This window comes from Chiloscyllium plagiosum, chromosome 6 (genome assembly GCF_004010195.1).
Source record: "Chiloscyllium plagiosum isolate BGI_BamShark_2017 chromosome 6, ASM401019v2, whole genome shotgun sequence".
Classification (NCBI taxonomy): domain Eukaryota; kingdom Metazoa; phylum Chordata; class Chondrichthyes; order Orectolobiformes; family Hemiscylliidae; genus Chiloscyllium; species Chiloscyllium plagiosum.
This window is the reverse complement of record NC_057715.1, coordinates 72,840,444-72,865,319: the sequence shown is the minus strand read 5'-3', so window position 1 is coordinate 72,865,319 and position 24,876 is coordinate 72,840,444. Positions and strand designations below refer to the sequence as shown.

General features: G+C 42.8%; 1 protein-coding gene across 2 annotated transcripts in view; it reads right to left on the bottom strand.

The window, feature by feature from the left end:
* Nucleotides 1-24,876, bottom strand: part of aasdhppt (aminoadipate-semialdehyde dehydrogenase-phosphopantetheinyl transferase) — an 84,146-nt gene that overhangs the window by 58,416 nt on the left and 854 nt on the right. For both annotated transcript variants that reach the window (XM_043691827.1, XM_043691826.1), the window contains exon 2: nucleotides 22,660-22,885. In XM_043691827.1, the coding sequence (XP_043547762.1) occupies nucleotides 22,660-22,885 (226 nt within the window). The remainder of the gene's footprint in view (nucleotides 1-22,659; nucleotides 22,886-24,876) is intronic.

The window sequence follows — 24,876 nt, the reverse complement described above, 5'->3', positions numbered from 1 at the left end:
CTCTATGACTCTATGAGAGATAGTTACAGCAGCAGCAGCTGGAGAAACCAACAGAATCTATAGAGATGGCGAGAATTCAATCACAAATGAAGCAGCTTGAGTTAGAGGTGAGAGATAAGGAAATGGCAGCAGAAATGAAATAGTTTGAGCCACAGTTAAAAGCAGAAGAGAGGGAAAAAGAGAGAGCTTTTGAACTTCAAAAACTGACACTTAAGAAGGGAAGTCAGTTTAAAAGGCTGGAGATAAAGGCTGAAGGTAACCTTAATGAGGAAGCAGCGCAAACTCATGTGGAAGGGCAGAGAGTTAAAACAGCAAGGTTAGCAGCTGAAGTGGCTGGTCCATAAAACTTGGTTTGGCTTCCTGAATCAATTCCAGTCCATGAGGGATGGGGCAAAGAGAAATCCTCACATGGAAAGGGAAAGGTAGATCGCAGTGAAGATCATAAGGAGAACTTACCACAGGGTAAAAAAGAAACCCTTGAGGGTGGACTAAGAAGTTAAAAAGTTCCAGTGTTTTCATTGTGATAAAGTGGGCCACACAAAATCACAGTGTTGGTGGGCTAGAAGAAAGCCAGATGTAGGAAAACCGGACAAGCCTGGAAATTTTGTTGGACTAGTAACAAAAAGCAAAAGAGAAGTTTAGACAACTGCCTCACAGTGTACAAGATGATCAGAGGTTGATTAAGGAAGAAGTGCCAGATCTGCTTCAAAATATATATATATATGCAAGGGTAAAGTTTATTCACATAGGCCAGGAGTAGAGGTAAAAAGGTTACAATATTATGGGACACAGGATCCTCTCGGTCTGTAATGCTGAAGGATGAGGAGATATGTACTCCTGAGAGACTATTGCCAAATAACGTACTGGTAACAGGAATTCATGGTGAGACAAAAAGTGCTCAGTTGAGGCTAAAGAGTCCAGAGAAGAGTGTCGGTCTGTAATGCTGAAGGATGAGGAGATATGTACTCCTGAGAGACTATTGCCAAAAACGTACTGGTAACAGGAATTCATGGTGAGACAAAAAGTGCTCAGTTGAGGCTAAAGAGTCCAGAGAAGAGTGGAGAATTTGTGGTAGGAGTACTGGACAAACTCTCAGCTCCAGGAATACAATTTGTCCTTGCAAATGATATAGCTGATTCACCGATAGGCGTGCTGCCTACTCTAGTTGAAAAGCCAATGGAGATACATGCAACTGAAGAAATGATGGAAGTTTATCCAGGAATTTTTCCAGATTGTGTGATCACAAGATCACAGAGGCACAAGTTGAAGCAGGATCAAAAGGCACAGATAAGGAAGCTGACATAGCTTTATCAGGTACTTTTTTGAACTGATAAGTGGGACAGAGCAGCAGCAAATAGGTAAACATGCAAGTATCTTGAGTTCGGCTAAACTAATCGAGTTACAACAGAAAGATGAAAATTTAAAACAGTTATATCATTTGGCATATAGTGAGAAGAGTGAATTATTAAACAAATGATGTCTTAATGAGAAAATGGAGACCATCACACCAGAAGAGAAATGGGCAGAGATTCATCAAATTGTTTTGCCAGTAGAGTATAGAAAGGAGGTATTGCGAGTGGCCAATGAGCTACCACTTGGAGGTCATTAAGAAATGAGGAAAATACAGATGAAAATACAAAAACATTTTTACTCGCCTGGACTACACAAGGATGTAGTTGAATTTTGCCAGACGTGACAAACATGTTAGCTAATTGGAAAATCCCAGGCAATTATAAAACCTGAACCTTTACTACCTATTCAAGCATTTGAGGAACCTTTCACAAGAGTCTTGACTGATTGTGTAGGTCCCCTATCTCAAACAAAAAGTGGGAATAGGTATTTATTAACAATAATGAATGTCTCAACTAGATTTCCAGAAGCAATCCCATTACGCAACATCACAGTTAAAAGGGTTATAGAAGAGTTACTCAAACTTTTTACCAGATACGAACTACCAATAGAGATCCATTCAGATCAAGGATTGAACTTCACATCCAAACTATTCAAGGAGATTATGGATAACTTGGGAATAAAGCAATTCAAATCTGCTGCATACCATCCAGAATTGAAGGGAGTGGTAGAGAGATTGCATCAAACATTAAAGACCATTTTGGGGGCTTATGGTCAGGATTATCCAGCTGATTGGGATAAGCGAGTTCCGTTTGTACTTTTTGCGATCAGGGATGCACCAAATGAATCGACCAAATTCAGTCCATTTGAATTAATTTTTGGGGACGGAGTAAGAGGACCATTAAAATTGATTAAGGAGAAATTAATGTCAGAATTCAGAGACCACCCATTTGGACTATGTGTTCATTAGAGAATGGTAAAATAGAGCTTGAGAATTGGCTAGACAGCATTTAAAAGTATTACAGCATACAATGAAACAGGGATCAGATAAGAAATCACAAATTCACAATTTTGCAACTGGGGATAAGGTATTGGTATTCCTTCCAGTAACAAGTGAGCCTTTAAAAGCTAGGTTTAGTGGACCTTATCAAATTGAGAGGAAATTGAGTGAGGTGAACTACCTGATAAGGACTTCAGATAGGAAGAAATCTCACAGAGCATGTCATGTGAATATGCCTAAAAGGTATTTTGATAGGGAAGGAAAGCCAGAGGAGAAGGTGTTAATGACTACAGCACAGAAGGAAGAACCAAGTTCAGAGGACTCTGAATTGGACATTCCTTAAATCAAATTGGACAATGAGGAAGTTGTCAAAAATTGGGATAAACTATTGGGTTACCTTCCACAAGACAATCAAAATGATCTGAAAGAGTTATTACTATCACATGGGGAGATATGCAGAAGTAAACTAGGAAGTACTAACCTAATTATGCATGATGTAGAGATAGGAGATGTTGTTCCAATTGAGCAACATCCTTATCGGCATAACCCTCTAAAGTTGGCACAGGTTCAGAAAGAGATAGAGCGTGTGCTCCAAGATGGCATAATCAAAGTGAGTTACAGTGACTTGAGCTCACCCATAGTCATGGTGCCTAAGCCAGATGGTACTCAATGGTTATGTGTGAACTATCGCAAAGTCAATGCCATTACAAAGACTGATGCATGTCCAGTTCCATGGTTGGAGGACTGTGTCAAAAAAGTGGGTCAAGCAGTTTACATTTCTAAGTTAGACTCGCTCAGAGGCTGGCTAGCACTCTGGATTTTTAATCCAGTGATCCGAATTCTATGACTCTAGTATTTCTGTCAGAGAAAGCAAAGGGAATTTTGACTTTCATGACGTCAGATGGATTATATCAGTTCAAAGTCAAGCCAGTTGGTATGAAAAATGCTCTAGCCATATTTCAGAGACTGACTAATAAGGTTACCCAATTGTGTGGCGTATATTGATGACGTGGTGATTTTTAGTCACTCAAGGAAGGAACAGTAACAGCATTTATTGAACTTGTTCAATTGACTTCAGAAGGCAGGCTTGGTGGGAAAGCTAGCTAAAAGTGAATTTGCCAAAGCCCAAATCACCTTCCTGGGCCATGTTATTGGATATTGGATAAAATGGCCTCACAAGATGTTAAAACTATAGAAATTGGGGAAGTTCCCACACCGTTGACAAAAAAAGCATACTACGGTTCCTGGGATTGAGTGGATTTCACCAAAGGTTTATGCTGAACTTTAGCAGTGTGGCTGCTCCACTCACCGAATTGTTAAAAAAAGGGCAAGAAATTTCAGTGGACAGCAGACTGTCAAAAAGCCTAAAAACTGTGTTAACCACTGCCCTAGCATTAGCCACCCTGGATTACACAAAGCCTTTCAATGTGGCTATCGATGCCAGTGATGTGGGTGTTGGTGTAGTGCTCCTGCAGGAGGATGACAAGGGGATGGCAAGACCCATTGGGTATTTTTCCAGGACATTGAACGTTCATCAACAGAAATATGGTGAAGAAAGAGACTTTAAGCTTGATGTTGGCATTACAACATTTCAGTGTTTATATTAGTGACTGTTAAGGGCAGCACCGTGACTCAGTGGTTAGCACTACAGCCTCACTGCACTAGGGACCTGGGTTTGATTCCCACCTCAGGCAACTGTCTATGTGGAGTGTGCACATTCTTCCTGTGTCTGCATGAGTTTCCTCCCACAATCCAAAAGATGCGCAGGTCAGGTGAATTGGCCAAACTAAATTGCCAAGTCAGGGGTAAATATAGGGTAGGGGAATGGGTCTGATGGGTTACTCTTTGGAGGGTCGGTGTGGACTTGCTGGGCCAAAGGATCTGTTTCCAAACTGTAGGTAATCTAATCTACATTACCAGCAATGCATCTGAGATAATCGTATACACTGATCATAACCCATTGACATTTGTCGAAAAATTTAAGGACAAAAATGCCAGATTGAGCTTGTTGTTGCAGTCATTCGATTTGACAATTGTGCATGTGGCAGGTCACGAAAACGTGATTGCTGGTGCGTTATCGAGGCTCGAATGAGATAGAGGCGCGTTCAGTGGCGGGTGTGGCACGGCCTGAATTCGCAGCATGTGGTTGTGCATGTTTGCATGTTTATAATTAGTACAGTGTATATGTGTGTTTTAGACTACTAATCAGTTTGTTTTTGTAGGGTTTTAAAAATGAAGCCATATTTTGATATTAATGGTTCATTTTTTTTAAGGAGGGGGAGGTGTCACAAAGCTGATCCCCTTTTTTCTAAACGCTGTTCCTTTTCTCAAAGATATAGTGCCCTTGATTTTCTTCAGAGGGGTCATAAAACTGTCCCATCTCCGAGGTGACTAGTTTAGTACAGAGATGAGAAAGGTTGTTGAGAGCCCTTTGTTTAAATGTAAACAGATCAGATTTCAGGCCAAAGTGGTCATGTTTTACATGGGACCTCTATAGTGAAAGGGGAGCGGTCAGCTCTCTAGCTGAACAGCTCAGCCTGAACTAATTGGGAGTTCAGCTGTGTGGAAAAAGGCTGCGAAACTCTCTCTCTCTGCTTCTGTCCTTCGAACTTCAACCTGTAAGTATTTGGTCCATTTTTACTGATTTTTTTAAGGGGGTTTGCTGATTGGGACTGTTGTGTATAATCAGAACAGCGTAATTAAGTCACGTTTGGATAGACTGAGTTCTGTAGGGTTCTTTATTCTGTTCTTTGCATTTTGTTGTGTAATCTTGTGAATAAATGTTTGTCTGTTTTAAAACCTGGTAGTCAACCTCACTAACTTACTCCAGGTAATTTTCACTGTACACTTACTGAAACAAATTGCAAAGTTATGGCCTGGGCTGCCTGCTTAAGAATGTTTTGAGTGGTCTGGCCTAGTCCAGAACACCACCTCCTTCAACACTCTGGAATACTGACCATCAGAGACTGGGGAATTATCAACTTCAGCCCCATTCATTTGTCCAGTATAACCTTATGAATAGAGTTGATCCAAGTTTTAGCTAAGCACATTCCTCCCGCTGGGCCCACTTTTCCATGATTGGTCATTGCTTTTATCCGGTGTTTTTCTGCTCTTCATAACTACTTGTCCCCAGGGATTGCAGTCAGCAGTAATAATTTCCTACTCATCAACTTTGATCCTGGTTGAGGTATCGTTTGCAGATGTTGTCCATTCTATGTACACTTCAACCAGTTTATGCACTAATAATACTTTACCCAGTGAAGTGGACCAAGGGACAGAGAATTCAGCTTGTCTTTCAACATGATTTTATCAAGAAAATACTCCTTATTGAAACACCATGTGAACATTTCCCCGATTTCCACAATATTTATTCTCTATCTAGCTCTATCTATCTAAGAAAGGATATTACTCACAATGATCCATATATTTGAGTTGAGCCATTGGAATCTCCTTTCTCTTCAACATAGGGCTGGCTTTCTTCCAATAAGCTGAGCCTTGCAGGTCAGGGTGGATCTTTCCAGGGTCTTGGGTTGCTGCAAGTCTTCACTGAGGGGCTGGCTTCCAGGAGTGTGTTTTTGTGTCTCTTTGTCCCAGCCCTTTCTGAATGTTCTGTGGCCTTTGGCTACTGGGGTCATGAGTTGGGTTCAAGGCAGCCAAAGGGGTCACGCCAACACCCTTTACTGTTGCCATGCCAGGGAGGCGAAAAGTGCATATACTTGGGCAATGGCTGGAAATCAAGGTACCAGAAAGTCTAATCAGCACTTTTCCAACACACAACCCTTGGGCTAGTTGTAACTGTATCTCCCTGAATCTTTATGACCTCTTTGCCTTTGGTTTCCGCTGTTGTCTGTAGCAGATAGTAGCTCGCTACTGTTTAATTTGATTTGCTGGGCTAATTTTCTGTCAGGCCAATTTCTTGCATTGTGGGTCAATTTAGAACGTTCAATTTTGGATCATGGTTGCTTGGCCACAGTCCTTCCTCTTGATCACCTGAAACGTCTCACAAAACTGGGATCAAAGACTCAGACCATGTTCTTGTGCAGGCACATATCAAGTATCAGATGGATAGCTCAATTCCCCAAGAATCTGGGTTCTCCATTGTACATAGACAGCAATACCCAAAATATTAACTCTGTTTCTCAATTGTATCAATAAGCTTAACAGTACTATATACAAATAACTTAATATATAAATTGACAATTAATCATTCACGTATACGAGCTCACTCTTAAGCCTCTTTTGCAGTTAGCAACACCTGATCAAGTAAAATTCACAGCGCAACAATTTATATAATCCTTTTCGCGACACAGTCTGAGTTAATTAGTTTCTTGGCTTCCACTGTAGCAGCACAGTTAGTTTTTGGATGAGATCCTTCTCCCAGCAGAAGAATTAAACTGTGAGAATGGTAAGAAAGATCAATGAAAACAGGATGGACAGCACAGTGAAGTGTGATAGGAGACATACTCATGGGGTTATCTGCACATTCAAGTCCTATTCCCAGAAGTCATCCCACCAATTAGACACTTTGATTTCCCTGATCCCTTTTTAAATTTCCTCTGTCTTCTAAATAATAGTAGCAAAGGCTTTATGTGCATTTACCAATTATGTCCAGATCTGCTGCAATCTTTCTGGTAGGAGTTAAATACCACTGTCATACTTCTCCCAATTATCCCCATCACTGACATCAACAAAGATCTCACTTCTCCTGTGGATGTCTGTGCACTCAATTAGGCCTACCCTGGCTGCCCTGTTTAGCCTAATACAAAACATGGTGTTTTGGATACTACATGTGAGGGTCCAAAATTGGCAATGTTCCGCGAAGTTGTGGTGCAGTATTCTAACTTGCCCCATACTCTACTCTGGTGATTTCCGTGTACAAGTCCAATTTAGAACAGTATTTATCTAGAAACCACACAAGGAACATTCACGTGAATAAATGGGGTATAGGTACACTATTACTTCTTTTGTCTGCTGACATTTATCCAGAGTGGTCCCTACAAGCCATCCCTCTTTCTCAACAGTGTACAGCTGTTGTATCCTAACTGTATTCCCTCTCAGATAATGCTGATATTTTCCACCTCAAAGACTTGTAACCCATTTTGATTTGGGTGTTATAATCCAGATGCTCAGTACCATATCCCTACAATCACTGTCAAACCAGTGTCAATTGCTGTAATTCACGATTTGAAATATTGGCGTGTCTCTTCGCACAGAACAAGTGCTCCATCTGCTGGTAGTCCTAGCTTAGCCTGCTTGAGGTTCTCCCGTAATTGTTTAATCATCCACGGACCATAAATTCTGCTGTGTACCGTCATCATCTATTTCAGTCTGGATGAACTTGTTTATGGACCTGCCGTGCCCTTCGAGCACTGTCACCAGGTGTTGGTCTGTCTGATTTTCTTTTATTCTCCCTTCAGCATCTTGCTGTCTAGACTAGTCTGTTTAACTTGCTGGGTTTAAAGTCTGAATTATCCAAATTAGCCAAAACAAGGGTACTGACCATGGACACTCCTGCTTGATAAGCTGTTGTCAAATCATTCAGCATATCTTTTACTATGCTCTGCTGGCCTCTTCAGTATCAATCCCTGTTTTCCAACTTAATAGCCAATGGATCAAATACAAATATGAATTCTGAAACTGGGAAGGGCAGCTAGGTTCGGATTATATCTAACAGCATCAGTACTAATTCGTGGTGTATGTTGTCTATAGGGTTTTGCCTGTTTGTATTAAAACGACCCCATTTTGTGGCTCTGGGGGAGTCCTCAAACATACGTGCAAGGGTGCACTTCTGACTAGTTTTAGCCCATTTCTAGTTTCATACAGGACATATTTCCTCTTATGATCTGAATTTATAGCCCTTTCTCCGGGCCGATAGCCAAACAACCCACTTCTGTGCATCATTTTGTGGAAAAAACCCAACAGTCAGCTGTGGTGACTGCACTCAGCTAGCAACAATCTAAGCTCCCAGTTGTCCTCTTATACACAAGCTGCTGGTTGTTACATGCACACATCATAGATTTGTACAATGGATGCACAAGATTTATTCTCATATTTGCCTGCCTTTGGCAGGGCAAACTACTCAGAGCTATGTGTAGTCTTGCCTAATTAGCACTCCTGATGATCGCATCCTGGCAATCCAGCCAACGATGCAGTCCAACAGGCTGTGTGTTGTCATCCTGGACAGGGGATTAAGGTGGAATTTGTTACGCTCCTTTCTAATATCTGACTAAGTCTGGATACCTCCCCACACTTCTCTATCTGCAGGGATTTGTTTTCTAACTCTGTCTGGTCTCATCCTGCACTGGGCTCCTCCCAAAATTTGCTTTTATCGAATTCTTCCAATTCCCCTTTCCTTAGTCAATTGCATGTGCTTCTGACCTCACCTCAGGCTTGACATTTGTTAATCCAAAATGGAGCTCAGAACCAGTCAATGCATTGGCACTGTCAGAAGTCCAGGTGATTAAAATTTCGATGAGATGAAACATGGCCAAAAAAACAAAATGGCCTTTGATCAGATATTGAGAATGGCCAAAGGATGAAGATAGCCCAACTTTGGCCTACAATAGTATTAATTAGTGGAACACCAGGGTTAGGATGTAATGAACTGTGTGTATGAGAGAGGGGGTTAGGGGGGAGAAGAGAGTGAGTGCGCGTGTGAGCGGGCATTGGACCCCCTGCCCCATTGGGAGGGCTCTGGCTGCCAGGGACATGTCTCTCCATCATGCTTCAGTGGGAGTGTTGGAATGACTGTCTTCATAAAAGGGTTGTCTCTGTCTCTGGGCTAGAGCGTCACATAGGATGTTTACTTGGGTGGACTGTCTCTAACCATCCGTTTCACTTCAGGGCTGCTGCGAGCTAAGACCTGCCTCTTCTGACCAGAATTAGTGGAGTCAGCTGTGGTTCAGTTCCCGAGGTTGGGGCCTCAGGAGAGATAATGTCCAGGGTTGGCCTGGATCCTGAATTTGGATTGGGTCAGGATGAATAGTTGGTCTGGGGCCTGGATCAGGGCTCTGGTTGGGGTCCACTTCTCCCACTTCCCAATGTGGCATGTGGAATCGATAGCTGCTGCTCTGGAGGCATTTATCTGGTTAATATGGTACCACCCGGTTTTTCCTGCATCTAGCAAAAGTGAGCACACAGATAGATGGGCTAGACTTGTCCAGCACCGAGTAGGGACTTGAATATCTGGGGTACAGGAATGTTTCTGGCTGGAAAATTTGTAACATCACCTACTGCCCTAACTCAATGTCTACCAGTTCACTTTCCCACCAAAGTACACCTTGCTCCACCTTTTCCTTTTCACAATTCTTATATCTGCGGCTTTGTGTGTGGCTATATGTTTTCCAATAGAATTTCACAGATTACTATGACAGAGGGCTTCGACCTTGGGTTCTCACAGGTCCAGTCCTGTTAAGGGTTCAATACCTCTCATAGGCCGTCTGGTGATTGGAAAGCGAGGGAGTGAATTCAATTGAACTGGAAGGTGAGTTCTTTGTGGGTAAAACTACAGTCCACCATTGCGTTTGTTTTGCTGGAATATCTTTTGCAGCCTCCCTTTGAGTTGCAATTCATCCTCTCCACAGTCCCACAGGATTGAGGATGGTCGCCAATGTGGAACTCTTAGCTAACATCAAATATATTCAATGCCTGCATTAGATGAGATGTGAAATGGATTCCCTGGTGCAAAACTGCATCCTGTGAAAGCTTACTGAATTAAGATTCCTGTTACAAATTTTGTGTTTGAGTAGGTAACAACTCTACCCATTTGCCAAGAATGTCCACGATGGCCTGGATACTGCTCATATCCCTCTTCACAGGGTGGAAGTTTTCTCTTTGAAGGTCACTCCATGGCCCTATTACTGGCCTAGTATGCCTTAACTCTCTTTTACTGGCACACTTGTCTGGGTGCAGGTGATATTATTCTTGACATAATGTTTTACGACTTATCCCATTTTGGTCACGTACACAATCTCCTAATTCTATCAGTTGTAGTTTCTGTCCCTTGACGACTCCAGAAATCGTAGCATTAATAAATCACTTGATTTCAGTCCTAGGCCAGTACCACATCCCATCCATCTTTGAGAACAAATCTGTCCTTAATACTTGCCCTCCCCACATGCCATATGAAGTGGGGTTAGTTCCCTCCTGTACTTGCTTTAACTCTGCACCGCTGCTTTAAGCTTGTAACAGATCTTTTATCTTAATTTAGCTTACAGCAATGGGGTCTATTTGGTCTGGAATGGGGGTGTGCCATGGTTCTACTTCCTGGGCACCCTGCTTAGCTCATTCATCTTTCCTTCTGTTCCTAGTTGGGGAAGTTCGGTGGTGGGCTCTAACCTTAATTATGTGTTTTCGTGGCCTTGGACAGTTTGGAGAACAAATGTAAGCAGGAATGCAAACAATAATGGTTTCCTGTTTGCCAAGACTAATCCTCTAACTTCTCATAGTTTAAGGAAGTCAGTTAAACTATTGCAGACATACATGATGTCTGGATGTATCGCTGCTAATGGGGAAATAAATGTCTGAGTGTATATCTGCTAGTGGGGGAGACTTTTCAGGGTGGCTGACCATTTCGGCTGCAGTTGCTTGCTCAGCAGCCTGAGTGCTCATTTGGTTGACTCTGTTAGGTGTTCGCTTCCGTGGTTCTCCATCCTGCCTTTCAGTGTCCATTTCCCTCCATAATCGAGGATCCATCGACAAATATCATTCTGCCGGGTGTCTCTTCTGCTCCCCAGGTTCCCTTGGGTCTTCCCCCTTTTGTTTTGGCACAAATAAGTTGTCCCTGAGGGACATTTGTTGCCACTGCATAACACTCAAGGGTTTCTCCTCTGTCGCTCAAATTATCGGCCAGAAAGGTAGGTGCTTTGGTATGTTTGACAGTAAAATTGTGACCCTATAATACTAGGGTCCAGCGCAGTATGTGATTTTGGCTGATCAAACCATCTTTAATCCTGCTATCCAGAAAAAGTTGAACGGGGACGTGCTCCATCAGAATAGCTGGGGAGGAGGGGTTCAGGCTAAAAACATCAGCAAAATGTTGTATCGCTCAGAACATGGCTAGCCAATGCTTTTCATACATAAAGGAGCCTTCTGCTGGTGAAAGAGTAAAGGTGACATACGCTACTGGTCTGAGTTTATTGTGCTGTTCTTGGAGAAGTGTGGCTGCAACTTCCAAGACAAGGAGAAGTTCTGGATAAGGTACCTGCAATACTGGGCCCTGTTTTAATTCAGCAACAGCATCCGTGTGCTGTTCATTCCATTCTCATGGCGCATTCCGCTTGAGGAAGTGGGGGAATGGGACAGCTTTAGTGCAAAACCATCGATGTGGTTCTGTCAGTATCCCAATAAGCACAGAAAGGAATACAAATGAGCTCACATCCTGGGAGGGGCAAACAGGTTATGACCTCGATGCTTTTCTCTTCTATTTCATGTTTCCCCCAAGCTATCGCAGTTTCCCAGTATGAGACCTGGGACCTCATGATTTGTGCCTTCTGGAGTTAACTTTCAGTCCTAGGCTGGTGAGGATTGTTAACAGTTCTTTTAACAGTGTCCAATGTTTGGTCTTTGTCTCTGCCTGCAGGAGGATTGTCTGCATTCTGTACCAAGCATTCCAGTTGGGAAAACCTCTCTAGTCCTTTAGTGAGGCTCTCATGAAATGTTGATGGAACTCCTGCAGCAAGCAGGCCCACGCATATTGCTGGCCTTGAAATATGAAGGCAAATTTATATTGGCAGTAAGGACCAAAATCCCTTACTAATGTCCAGTATGGTGAAATATTACGTCGATGGGGCTGCATCATCATGGTTTCATGGCTCGTTGCTATTGCTGGTGTTGTGATTAGGGCAGTTTTGTTTTCGTCCCCGTTCGCGATAGTGAGCCATCAACAGCCATCCAATTTTGTAACCAGCCACATGAGTGAGTTATTGGTATATATGTAGGATTCCTTGTTTTAACAATCTGCTAATGACCATGGCCATCTCCCCCTCTGCCCTGGGGAAACCATATTGTATTTGTGGCTGTGTCCAGTCTGTCTATCACTACTTCACCCTCTGTACGATTGCAGTCAGGTTTGTGACTGGCGAATACACTCTTGTGCTCTGTGAGAATTGCCTGTTCTGCTGGTTCCTCAGTCATGTTGGTGAGTCTAATCCACAACTCCACATAATACTAATTCTCTGGGTGTTCGTGTCTGTAACATTCCCTGCTGGGGCCTCATCGAGCTTGGGCATTTGCCAAATACAAAAATTGGCCGGTCAAAAGATAGAGTCCTCATAAGGTCCAAGCCCAAAAGGCGCTCAGTGTCTCAATGGAGATTAACCAACACTGCTGGGTGACGGCAGGCTATGTCTCAGAGTTTAAATTCAATAGGTATCATCTGTCTCCTCCTGTAGGTGTCCACTGACTCCGTTCGGAAGAATTTTCTTACTAGTGAACCGGGGGTGCAAAGAATCAGATTTCCTCCACTCAATTTGATCAACCTCAACAAACTAGCTGCTGCTTGTCTCTCTAGTCTGTCCTGTTGCATTGGCCAGAATCATGAGGTTGGCTCCTCTGGTGGCACTAACCGTCTGGGTACCCTGCAGTCCTTGTGAAGTGGCCTGCGCTCTCACATTTGTAGCATTTCCCTTGTGGTGGCAGCTGCTGCATCAGACCTCCATCCCTATCCCGCACTGCAGGATTAAAGTATATGGGTCTGATTAAAACAAAACTCCCCTTGTTTCGGTCCCCCTTTATTCCTGCACACAGGACTAGGTTTGGATTTCTGACTGGTTGTAGTTTTCCTCAGCCTGATTTAGGGTGCTATGAATCTCTTTCCCTCAAGCCTGGCCCATTCTCCCGATCACCCACTGTTCTGTGTGTGTGTTATCTGGGGGATCAAAATTTTTGCAGGCTTTCCTTACTACCTTAGTGGTACGTGAGACAAATATTCAGGTGCGATTTGCCCTGTTTCATAGTGTCATCACAGTCCAATCTAAGTCATCAAAGAGTCCTGTGTCCACAGGTGCCTGATAAATGCTGCTGTGTCCTCTCCCTTTTACTGCCTACACTTATTTATCCCAGCAGAGGACCTATGCTATTGTATCCTTCAGCAGGTAGGATTGCTGTTTTGATAGTTTGCAGCTCCCCTCTTCCCACATGCTGAGGATTGGGTAAGGCAGAATGGAACAGGGAGATCAGGCACATTAAAATTAATTTTATCTCCTTGACATTGTCAATCCCATGGAGAACCTTTGTTGGCAGGTGCTGTCGAGAAACATGGGCTCAATTGGAGGGTTTTTTTCTGCTATCTCCGCGAATTGTGCCACCGGAAACAATGTTTTTAATAAATGAATTATTGTCCTGGCCATCCCGACAGGTTGTGGTCAGTGGCTTCATCGGAGAAGGGTAAGATCCTGGGGGAGCTGAAGGATCTGCTCCCTCTGGAAAGGGAGGTGGGTGTCCCCATCTTCATCACTCTCGGCCTATCAACAGGTTTGTTCTTCCATTTCCTCCCAGTCTATCCCATAATCAGTGTCCCAATCTCAATCCATTGTCCCAATTGCACATATCATTCTCTTTTGAACAGTAAGTTGGGACTTAAAGTTTTCATTCTCAGGCTGGCATTTCAAATGGCCTGCAGCACGGGCTCTGTTTTCTTTGCGCAGGACTCTGAGCACAACCTGGGTCTTGCTTGCATTTCTTGGTCAGCCCGTTCACAATCTCTTGGGCTCTGTCCCAATCACTGACCACATGAGGTGCCTCCTGGTACGTTCTATCACATTGGGTCTGAGACTGTCCCAAGTGTACTATGTTTGCCTCGTTCCTCTGCTCCTACTCTACTGCTGTGACTCTAATTTTCTTCAGTTCCTGCTTCACCTTCTCCAGTTCATCAGGATTTGCTTCACAGTCTCCCATTCTCTACCTTTCAGCTGCTTTATAGCCTTGCTGAGGTTTAAAGCATGCTTCCCTTCAGCTTTCCGTGCCAACTCCCCGCATTTCTCCCCTAGGGTCCTGGATCCCTGATATTTACTCACTGCAATTGGCAACCCATCTAGGCCACTTCTCATTTAGGTACCAAGTACCTCCTCCACTCAGGACACACTGCTATTTCTCCTATTGTTTCCTTAATTTATTGCTTACTCACTCTCTCTATTTGGTCCTTAACCCTACATTAGCTGCTTTCTGGCTTCTCTACAATACAGACTCTCTGACTTGTTTCACTATCTCTTACTTCATGGGCCCTCTCCTCAAGGTTCTCTCTATCCTCACAGGTCCTGACTCCAATATCTGACTTTTCACCACCTTGTGTCCCCTCTAACCTTGGACTTAGCTTCCTTGCTTCTGTTTTTTTCAGGTCCTTGACCCATATTAGCCTATGCTAGATTTCCTTTTCCATGGGTCCCAGACCCTGTATTATCTCTGGCAGCTTGTACTCCTCACGTGGCAAACATTTGGTTTCTAGCCAAATCACTGATCACACTCCTGCAGCCTCTTTCACCCACTTGAATCCTGGCCATTAGGTGAGGCAGCTGCCCTCTTAATTTAAACTCAGGCTGGATATCCAGGAGTTCAAGGTGGGTGGGGTTCAACTTGGAGGTTATACGAACACTAAAATCGAAGAATCAAAGGGACATCAATGCGGTCTGTGCTTTGAACACTTCAACAAACTTATGGATTAAAACTACTTTACCAATGTGCTCGTCAGGACACAGAATTCAACCTGCTTTTCAACTCAATTTTATGAATAAAATTTTCTTTATCATAAACATCATGTGAGCATTTTCCAAATTCCCACAATATTTATTCTCTATCTAGCTCTAAACATCTGTGAAAAGATATTACCTGCAACAATCCATGAGTTTGAGCAAATCTCCTTCCTCTCTGCCAAGGGCTGGCTCTCTTCCACAAGTCTGAGTCTTGCAGGTCAGGGCGGATCTTCTCCTGGGTCTTTTCGAATTGCCATATGGTCTTCTGCCACGAGTCTTGCTTCGAGTTTTCGCTGAGGGGCAGCTTCTAGATGTATGGTTTTATGCTCTCTGCTCCTTCTTGGAAAGCAGGCCTGAACCGTCCCCATCCTCCTCCACTTGATCAAGCTCATCCTCACTCTGAACAAGCGAAAAAGTTCCCTTTCAACTCCTCTCACTTTCTTCAGGTTAAAGTCATGGGTCCCAGTTATGCCTGTCTCACTGTGGAGTTCGTGGAACATTCCTTGTTCCAATCCTATTCCAGCTCCCATCCAAGTACCTCCTCCACTCGGAACTGTGCCATACTTGATCGCTTGTGAAGATCTTTGCATCCTCGCTCTCCAGAGTGGTACCTGAGAACTGGAGGGAGGCAAATGTAATTCCTCACTTTCCGCACTTCAGTCCGTCCGCACTTCAGTCCTTATCCTCTTTCTTCCCTCCCACAACAGCGATAGGCTCCTCCTTATTCTCACCTACCATGCCATCAGCATCCACACTCAGAGGATCATTAGCCACCATTTCCACCACCTCCAGAGGGATGCCTCCACCAGACACACGTTCCCCTCCCCTCCCCTGTCAGCTTTCCACAGGGACTATTCCCCCCAGGACACCCTGGTCTATTCCTCCTTTATTCCCATGTGTCTCCACAGCTCCTTTCCTTGCAATCACAAAAGGCATAATACCTGCACATTTTCCTCCTCACTCCTCACCATCCAAGGCCCCAAACACACCTGCCATCAAGACACCACCTTGTCCTCCAGCCAACATCTATCTCAGGCTGGCTGCAGTGCCCCAGCGAAGTTCAACGCAAGCTGGAAGAATAACACCTCATTTTCCGCTTGGGAACTCTATAGCCTTCTGGACTCCATATCGAGTTCAGCAATTTTAGTCCTTGAGGCCCTGCCACTACCCCAAGCCCCACACAGCAGGCCTTGATATCACATGGACTGCTACCATACAGAACTGATTGTCAGCTACTAATATTCACTACAGTTGCTATTCATTCCCCCAGACTGATCTTTAACCATCCTTTTGTCAGTCTGACTGTTTTTCTCTCTCTGGGGCTCTATCTCCACTTATCATTTACTCCTTCCCCCTCTCCCATCCCATCTTCAGCATGTATACCACCTTTCTCCTAGATCTCATCAGTTCAGTAGAAGGGTCACTAGGCCTGAAACATTAACTCTGATTTCTCTCCACATAAGCTCCCAAACCAGCAATTTTGGGATTTTTTTTAAACGTGTGATTTTAAGCCACCTCTCCTGGCCCTTTCAGAATGCTCTGTGGCCTTTGGCCCATGAGTCATAAATGGGGTTCAAAGTGCACATAATCAGGCAATGGCTGGAGGTCAAGGTGTCAGAAAGTCTAATTGATACTTCTCCAAAACACAACCCTTGGATTGGTTGTAACTGGCTCCCCCTAACCTTTGTGACTTCTTCGACCATGGTTTCCACTGGTGTCTGTGGGCAACAGTTACTGCTGCTGCAGTTTAATTTAGTTTGGCCAATTTTCTGGCAGGCCCGCTTGCTCCATCTGTGGATCAATTTAGAATGTCCAATTTTGGGCCTGTGGTTGCTTGAGCACGCAGACATTGCCGTCACAAATGTGGATGACCTGTTAATCTCGTACATACAAAAGTTGATTTTTAATTTCAAAAAAATTAAATAGCCATTAATAGTCATCACCTTGTTGCAAGGTTATTTGCTCTTGTGCGTACTAGTGCAAACTATTTGCAGTAGATTTATTTTGAATTCAACTTGCAAATACAGCAACTGCATGATAGCCAACAAAGGTCAACCATGGATCTCAGCAATTAACCCTGTATCAGTTCCACACTTGCTGTTTTTCTATCATTTACACAAACACAATTAAGTTGTTATTTTTGACTGCAAATTCTGGCCTAACATTAAACCTTGAAAAACTGCCTGGATGAAATACTTGTTTTTTATTGACTCGTGGGACATGAGTATCAGTGGTACAGCCAACATTTATTGCCCATTCATAGATGCCCTTGAGAAGGTGATGCTAAGCTACCCTCTTGAACCGCTGTAGTCCATGTGCTGTAGATAGACCAACCATGCCCTTACGGGGGGGGGGGGGGGGGGGGCGCGGAATTTCCAGGATTTTTACCCAGTGACAATGATGTTACTGTAACGTATTGTCAAATTGGGATTGCAACTGGTTTAGAAGGGAACTTGCATGTAGGTGTTCTTCCCAATAATCCATTGCCCTTTTCTTTCTAGATTGTAGTAGCTGTGCTGTTTACAAGGTGCTGGCTAAGGATCTTTGGTGAATTTCTGCAATGCATCTTATAGATGGCACACACTGTTGGTGACCATCAGTAGTGGAGGGAGTAAATGATTGCGGTTGTGGTGCCAATCAAGCTGGCTATTTTGCATTGGATGCTGTCAAGCTTCTTGAGTATTTTTACAGCTGCACTCATCCAAGTAAATAAGGAGTGTTCTATCATTCTCTTCACTTGTGTCTTGCAGGAGGTGAGCTACAGTAGCCTCTGACTTGCTTTTCTAGCCTAGTGGCTAATCATGTTCAGCTTCTGGTCAATGACAACTTCTCGGAATTTGTTAGAGATAGTGGGGGATTCGGTGATAGTATTAGCATTAAAGTCAAGAGATGATGGCTAGATTGTCTTTTTATTGGAGATGGTCATTGCTTGGGATTTATGTGGCATAAATGTTGCTTGCCACTGTTTAGCCCAAGCCTGGATACTGTCCAGTTCTTGTATTTGGAAATGGACTATTTCAGTATCTGAGGACTAGTAAATTGTGAATATTGTGCGATCATCAGTGAACATCCCTACTGCTAGCCTTATGATGGAGGGATGGTCATTGATGAAGCAGCTGAAGACGGTTGGGCCTAGGGCACTATCCTGAGGAATTCCTGAGTTATCCTGGGACTGAAATGATTGACTTTCAGAAAGCAGAACCACTTTCCTATGTTCCAACTAGAAGTCCAACCAGCAGAGTGTTCATCTGATTCCAAACACTTCCAGTTTGCTAAGGGTCCTTGACCCTCAGACAAATGCAGTTTTGATGAAGATGCAATCATTCTCATCTCCCCTCTGCCACTCCGACATATGGTCCATGCTTGAACCATGATGGTAATGAGATCAGAAGCCATGTAATCCTGGTGGAAGCCAAACTGGGAATCAATGAGCAGGTCATTGCTGAGCAAGTGCTGCTTGATAGCACTGTGATGACACCTTCCATCACTTTACTGACGATTGAGAGGAGACAGATGGGGCAGTAATCAGCGAGGTTGGATTTGTTCTGCCTTTTATATACGGGACATATCTGGGCTATTTTCCAAATAGAGTAGATACCAGTGTTGTAGCTATAATGGATAGGGGTATGGCAGGTTCTGGAGCATGGGTCTTCAGTACTATTGCTGGAATATTGTCAGGCCCATTCTCTTTGCAACGTTCAGTGTCCTCCAACTGTTTCTTAATATCATGTGGAGTGAGTCGAATTGCCTGGAGACTGGTATCTATGATGCTGAGGACTTCAGGAGAAGGCCAAGATGGGTCATCCACTCAGTTAAATATTGTTGCAAATGCTTTAGCTTTCTGTTTTGCGCTGAGGTGCTGAGTTCCCCCACCATGACAGACTGGGATATTTGTACAGACAACTCCATGGAATTGTTTCATCATTCAATACCATTCATGCCTCGATGTGGTTGGACTGCAGGATCTAGATCTGATCCATTGGTTCTGGGATTGTTTAGTTCTATCACTTGCTGCGTGTGCTGTTTGACAGTTAAGTAGTCATCTGACTTCACCTGGCTGACACCTCATTTTTAGGTAGGCCTGGTACGACCTTCTGCACTCTCCACTGAACTGGGGTTGATCCCCTGGGCTTGTTGGTAATAGTAGGATACGGATTATGCCGGGCCATGATGTTGCAGATTGTGTTGGGAGTATGATTCTTTGGCTCTTAATGGTCCAAAGTGCCTCCTGGACACCTAGTCTGGAATTGCTAAATCTGTTTGAAATCTATCCCATATAGCACAATGATAATGCCACACAACATTACATAACGCGTTATCAATGTGGAGGTGGAACTTCATCTCCACAAGGACTGTGCAGTTGTCACTCTTACCAACACTGGCATGGACAGATTGGTGATTGGTGAGGATGTTGTAAAGTATGGTTTATTTTGTTGGGTCCTGCACCACCTACTGCAGACCCTGTCTAGCAGCAACATCCTTTAGAACTCAACCAGCATGATCAATACTGCTCAAAAATATTATTCTGACAAAATGTTTTGAAATTTCAGTAATTATTTATCATTACCAACTAGAACTCAGTTTACAAAGAAAATTAACAGACATTGCAAATGCAATTCTGGCAAAAAAAAATTCAGGGATATATTTTTAAAACATGTTTGTTTTCTACGTAAACAAACTTTGTGGATCACCATACCATCTCTTATACAAGTAAAATAAATCACTATAGAACTGCCATCATCTTCCATTATAATAAATTACATTTTGGTAGCCGTGCATAAAATGTTTCTCCCAGGTGCTAGTGACAACCTTCTTTGTGGTACATTTACTGGAATTAACGCACAGAGAAAATCTGTCCCCATCACTGTTTCACCGAGCGTGTGCCAGAGAGGAATAGAGGAACAGACTGCCCCAAATAATGAATATCACTAAGGCATCTCCTATACACTCAACAACATACTTCAAATAAAGATAAATGTGCCCTACAATGTTCTAAAAGCATTAACGTGCATTATTTAACACATTAAAATGTTTAGAAAGAATTTATACTAACAAATAAAACAATACAAAAAAACTATCATAAGTACGTCTTTCATGGAGCTAATACTGAGAAAGATGAGTTGAGAGGCAATTAAGTAGAAATGGAGAGTATGGGTCACTAACGATGATTGTTCTGTTGTGTAGATAGTGGTAAGACAGCTAAATCTGATTTCTTTGCAGCTACCTTGCCTTTTGTAAAGAATATCATTATGGGATGTTATGTGAAATAACTGCACAGAGGCAGGTATCCGTCACCAAGTCATCCTTTATTTACATGTGGAGAGTCATTGACACCGATCCAGCTCCCTAGGAGCTAGCTCTAAAAAGTGAACAGAACATCTAGCACGCCTGCTTGTTTCTTTTTTTTTCTTTTTTATAGGAAAGGATTCCCCTATTTATTTTATTTTTTCTTTTTTTTTTGTTAACCCCCACACTACCGCCTAAGTGAGGTAGTGCTTATTATTTCCCCAGCACCCATGGTGTGTGTGTGCAGGTGTGAGGCACAGTGAAGCACTCCTGCTTGTCTCTGTCAGCTAGGACTCCCTGATTAGATGAGATTAACAGCTCAAATCAGAGCACTCATTGTATGAGAGCCACTGGGATAACGCCATTACAATCACAACACAATGATGTCTTTTTATTTAATTATAATGTTTTGCATAAGGAATCATAGTATTTTCAATGCCCCTTTGACTCAAATGCTATGCTTGAAAGAGATTGTATGTAAACAATAAATCCATCAATGCTTTTGATACTCATGACTTCCATCTTTCCGAGCATTCAGATGGGGATTACAACCTTGAGATGATTCCTTAGACTCAGTTCCTACTAATTCTTCCAAACCTTCTGTTAATTCTTTTGCTTTTCCCAAAAAAACTCCACAATCTTTTCACCCACTTCGTTGAAAATCCTTTTTGAACTTCATGAGCCAGATTAACAATGTGGAAGATTTCTATTGATATGGGCAGAAATCCCATGAAGTCATCCATAACCTCAGGCCATATCTTGTACAAGTAAGCATTAACCATGGCTGGTGTCAGTTCATCATGAGATTCCTTTACGTTGGTCAAGCAGGCAGCAATGTTATAATCTTTCCAACATTTTCATTCATCAAGGGCAGAATGAGAATGCGTGGCCTAACAAACATGCCCAAAAGCAGGCCTGGAGCATTACCCAAAAGGTCACCTTGAACTCCATTCCCTTCTCTTGTAGATATTTATGAACCTCCTTTATGAAGTTTTTATGGAACCAATACAAAAGCACAGCCAGCACACCATCCATTTCATTTGTAAAATGCATGTATCCTTTCCCATGTAAAGCATGAGGATTGATGAAATAGTAAAGGAGCATGGGGCTTCACCATACAGCCAGCAGCGTGGCTACATATCATGACGGTCAGGCAACCTTGAATTACGAAGCCCTTTTCTCTTCAGTGTACGTTTGTTTGTGTTAGCATATGTTTCTACCATAGTGTCACTTGTGGGCATTAAAGGCTTGTTTGTGTCTGCACCCTTTTTTTAAAGTTTTTGTAACTGCTCTGGATAATCCTTCGAAGCCCTATGGGGTACTGATGTTGTATCTCATCATAAGTTCACATTATGCAACAAGAAACATTTCTTGTCGTTCTCAAGCCATACTCTGCTGGCTCCTTTGCTAGTGGATGTCCCTCACTGCCCATGTTCACGTTGAACACGTTGTGCAGTTTCACACACTGAGTTTGAATTGATGCAAAGTCAAAAACATTTTTCTGATCCATGTCCTCTATCCACAAGCTTAACGTAGCTTTGTCTCTTACTCTGTGTTATATCTGCATTCTCTGATCACTAAAGGCTACATTTGCAAAGTCTATTTTGCTTTAGACGTGATTGAATGAATGGTTGACTTGTTCACCCCCTACAGCTTTCTGACCACTGTTCCAATTAAGCCACTGTTCAACTCAGGTTTCTACTTTTTGCACTAATGTTAGCAATTTTTTTGTTTTGTCTTTTTGATTTTTCAGGTATTTGGCAGACACTTGTTGGTTTCCTCTTCTGCATTTTTAAGTGAATTATAAAGACTACACAATGTTTCTGAGACTGAGCACGCATAGACCTGGACAAGACAATGGGACACACTCAGATGGCTTGGGATATGTGCACAGAGGAATACATCTTTTGAAAGCCATTCAAATCTTTTTGGTGCAGCTCTAAGCTTCTAAAAAAATTCAAGATGGGGTCGGAGGCTGACCTCATGAGTACATGGACAGGAAATCAATGGATAATGAGGTCTGAGTGTATGTGAATGAAAAACTAGAATTTATTCTTCCAGATTGTGTATGGATCAGAAGTCAAATCTATCCAATACTGGAACTCAAATATGGTGAAGAGTACAGCACATGTTACAGAGGAATGGAAGAGATTCTTGTTTGAGAAGAGATACCAAGGTGACAAAACAGGAGTGGCTATCACCAGACCCTTTGTTGTATATGATGCTTTATTACAGGGCCAAAGAATATGAAGAATATTTTGTTCTGCCACACAAATTTACCATGACACCCAGAATAAACTAACTTTTAGATTAGATAATAATTTTAAGTTTCCTTACCTGGAAAATCAGTCTTCACAATATCTACACCAACCTGCAGATTAGGTTCAGCTGCCAGAACAGCGTAATCTCCGTGGTGAGAAATGTTGAAATTAAAATTTGGGATTGTGGTAAGGACTGGATTTGCCAGATATGGCTTTCCTTTCGTTGTCCTTGCCAACTGAATTTCATTCCATGGAATCATCAATTTTTCAGCAATTAATTTCCTGATGAGCAGACGGCCACCCTTTGTGGACAGAATTGAAAATAAACTAAATTAATGATGTAAAGATGTTGGTGGGAAAAGTGCTCAAATAGTTAACGTGAAATTGTGACTTTTTAATTTTAAATCTGGAGACTGCTGGCTTAGGGTACTTAGTGGATTCTATGCATTAGAACAGTACATTAGAATTAGAATTTTCACCCTCTGCATGAAAATGTTATCCCTCAGGTCCCTTTCAAATATTTTCCCTCTTACCCTAAACCTATGCCCTCTAGTTCTGGACTCCCCCCACCACAGTGAAAAGACCTTGTCTATTTACCCTATCCATGCCCCTCATGGTTTTCTAAACCTCTATGAGGTCACCCCTCAGCTTGAGGCACCAGGGAAAACAACCCCAGCCTATTTAGCCTCTCCCTGTAGGTCAAATCCTTCAACCCTGGCAACATCCTTGTAAATCTTTTCTGAACCTTTTCAGGTTTCACAACATCCTTCTGATAGAAGGGAGACAAGAATTGCATACAATATTACAAAAGTTGCCTAACCAATGTCCTGTACAGCCACACGAACCCCCCCCCCCCCCCCAACTCCTATACTGAATGCTCTGTCCTATAAAGAATACCAAATCCCTTCTTCACTATCCTATTTACCTGCAACTCCACTTTCAAGGAACTATGAACCTGAACCCCAAGGTCTCTGTTCAGCAACATGCCCCGGGTCCTTACCGTTAAGTGTATAAGTCCTGTTCACCCATTTAATGTGATCATAGCTAATCTGATTACAACAAATTCATGCTCATTCTTGATAACCTTTCACTTATCAAGAATGTATTCATCTCTGCCATTAAAAGTATTCAAAGACTCATGCGTTTGAGAAAAGACTCACTAGCTGTTGTGAGAAAAAGTTCTCATTCATGTTAAATGGGCAACTCTTACTTTGAAAGAGTCTTCCAAAAGCAGAATTAACTTCTCCACATCCACTTATCAAGGCCCTTCAGGCTCTAATATGTTTCAAGCAAGTCACTTCTTACTCCTTTAAGCTCAAGCAGATACAAACATAGTCTATCTTCGGAAGAAGGTTAGACAAGCAAAGTTTATACCTGCTTGAGTTGAGGAAATAAGGATGATCTAACTGGAATATAAATCCTAAGGGTCTTAACAGGGTGAATGTGGAGAGGATGTTTCCTCTGATGGTAGAATCAGGTCTTGAGTCTATGGAAACCTGTTTGTCAGAAGGTGGCAGAAGCAGTATCTTTGAATATTTTTAAGGTAGAGGTAGATAGATTCTTAATAAAGCAGGGTGTTGAAAGGTTATTAGGGTTAACAAAAAGTAATGATCTTACAGAATGACAGAACAAACTCAAAGGACTGAGTTCATACTTTTCATGTTCATATGTACTTAAAATGTGTTGCTGGAAAAGCGCAGCAGGTCAGGCAGCATCCAAGGAGCAGGAGAATCGATGTTTCGGGCATGAGCTCTTCTTCAGGAATGGAGCCCATCTTCGGGCTCATGCCAGAAACGTCGATTCTCCTGCTCCTTGGATGCTGCCTGATCTGCTGCACTTTTCCAGCAATACATTTTCAGCTCTGATCTCCAGCATCTGCAGTCTTCACTTTCTCCTATGTTCATATGTACATCAATCATTTCCAATATGTAACTATTTAAATGGCAGATCTTACTGGAGGGCATGAAAGTTGGCCATGGGCTTGAAAACAGGGTTAGCAATTATACTGGACTTTCTAGGACCATCTCCTACTTGAGGCACTTGTCCTTTGCTATTCTGAGACAGTTGCTTGATGTCAGGATGTTAGGTGAAAGTGAGGACTACAGATGCTGGAGATCAGAGTCAAGATTAGAGTGGTGGTGCAAAAGCACAGGTCAAGCAGCATCCAAGGAGCAGGAAAATCAACGTTTCAGGCAAAAGCCCTTCATCAGGAATGAGGCAGGAAGCATCCGGGGTGGAGAGATAAATGGGGGGGGGGGGGGGGGGGAGGTTGGGGAGAAGGTAGCTAAGAGTA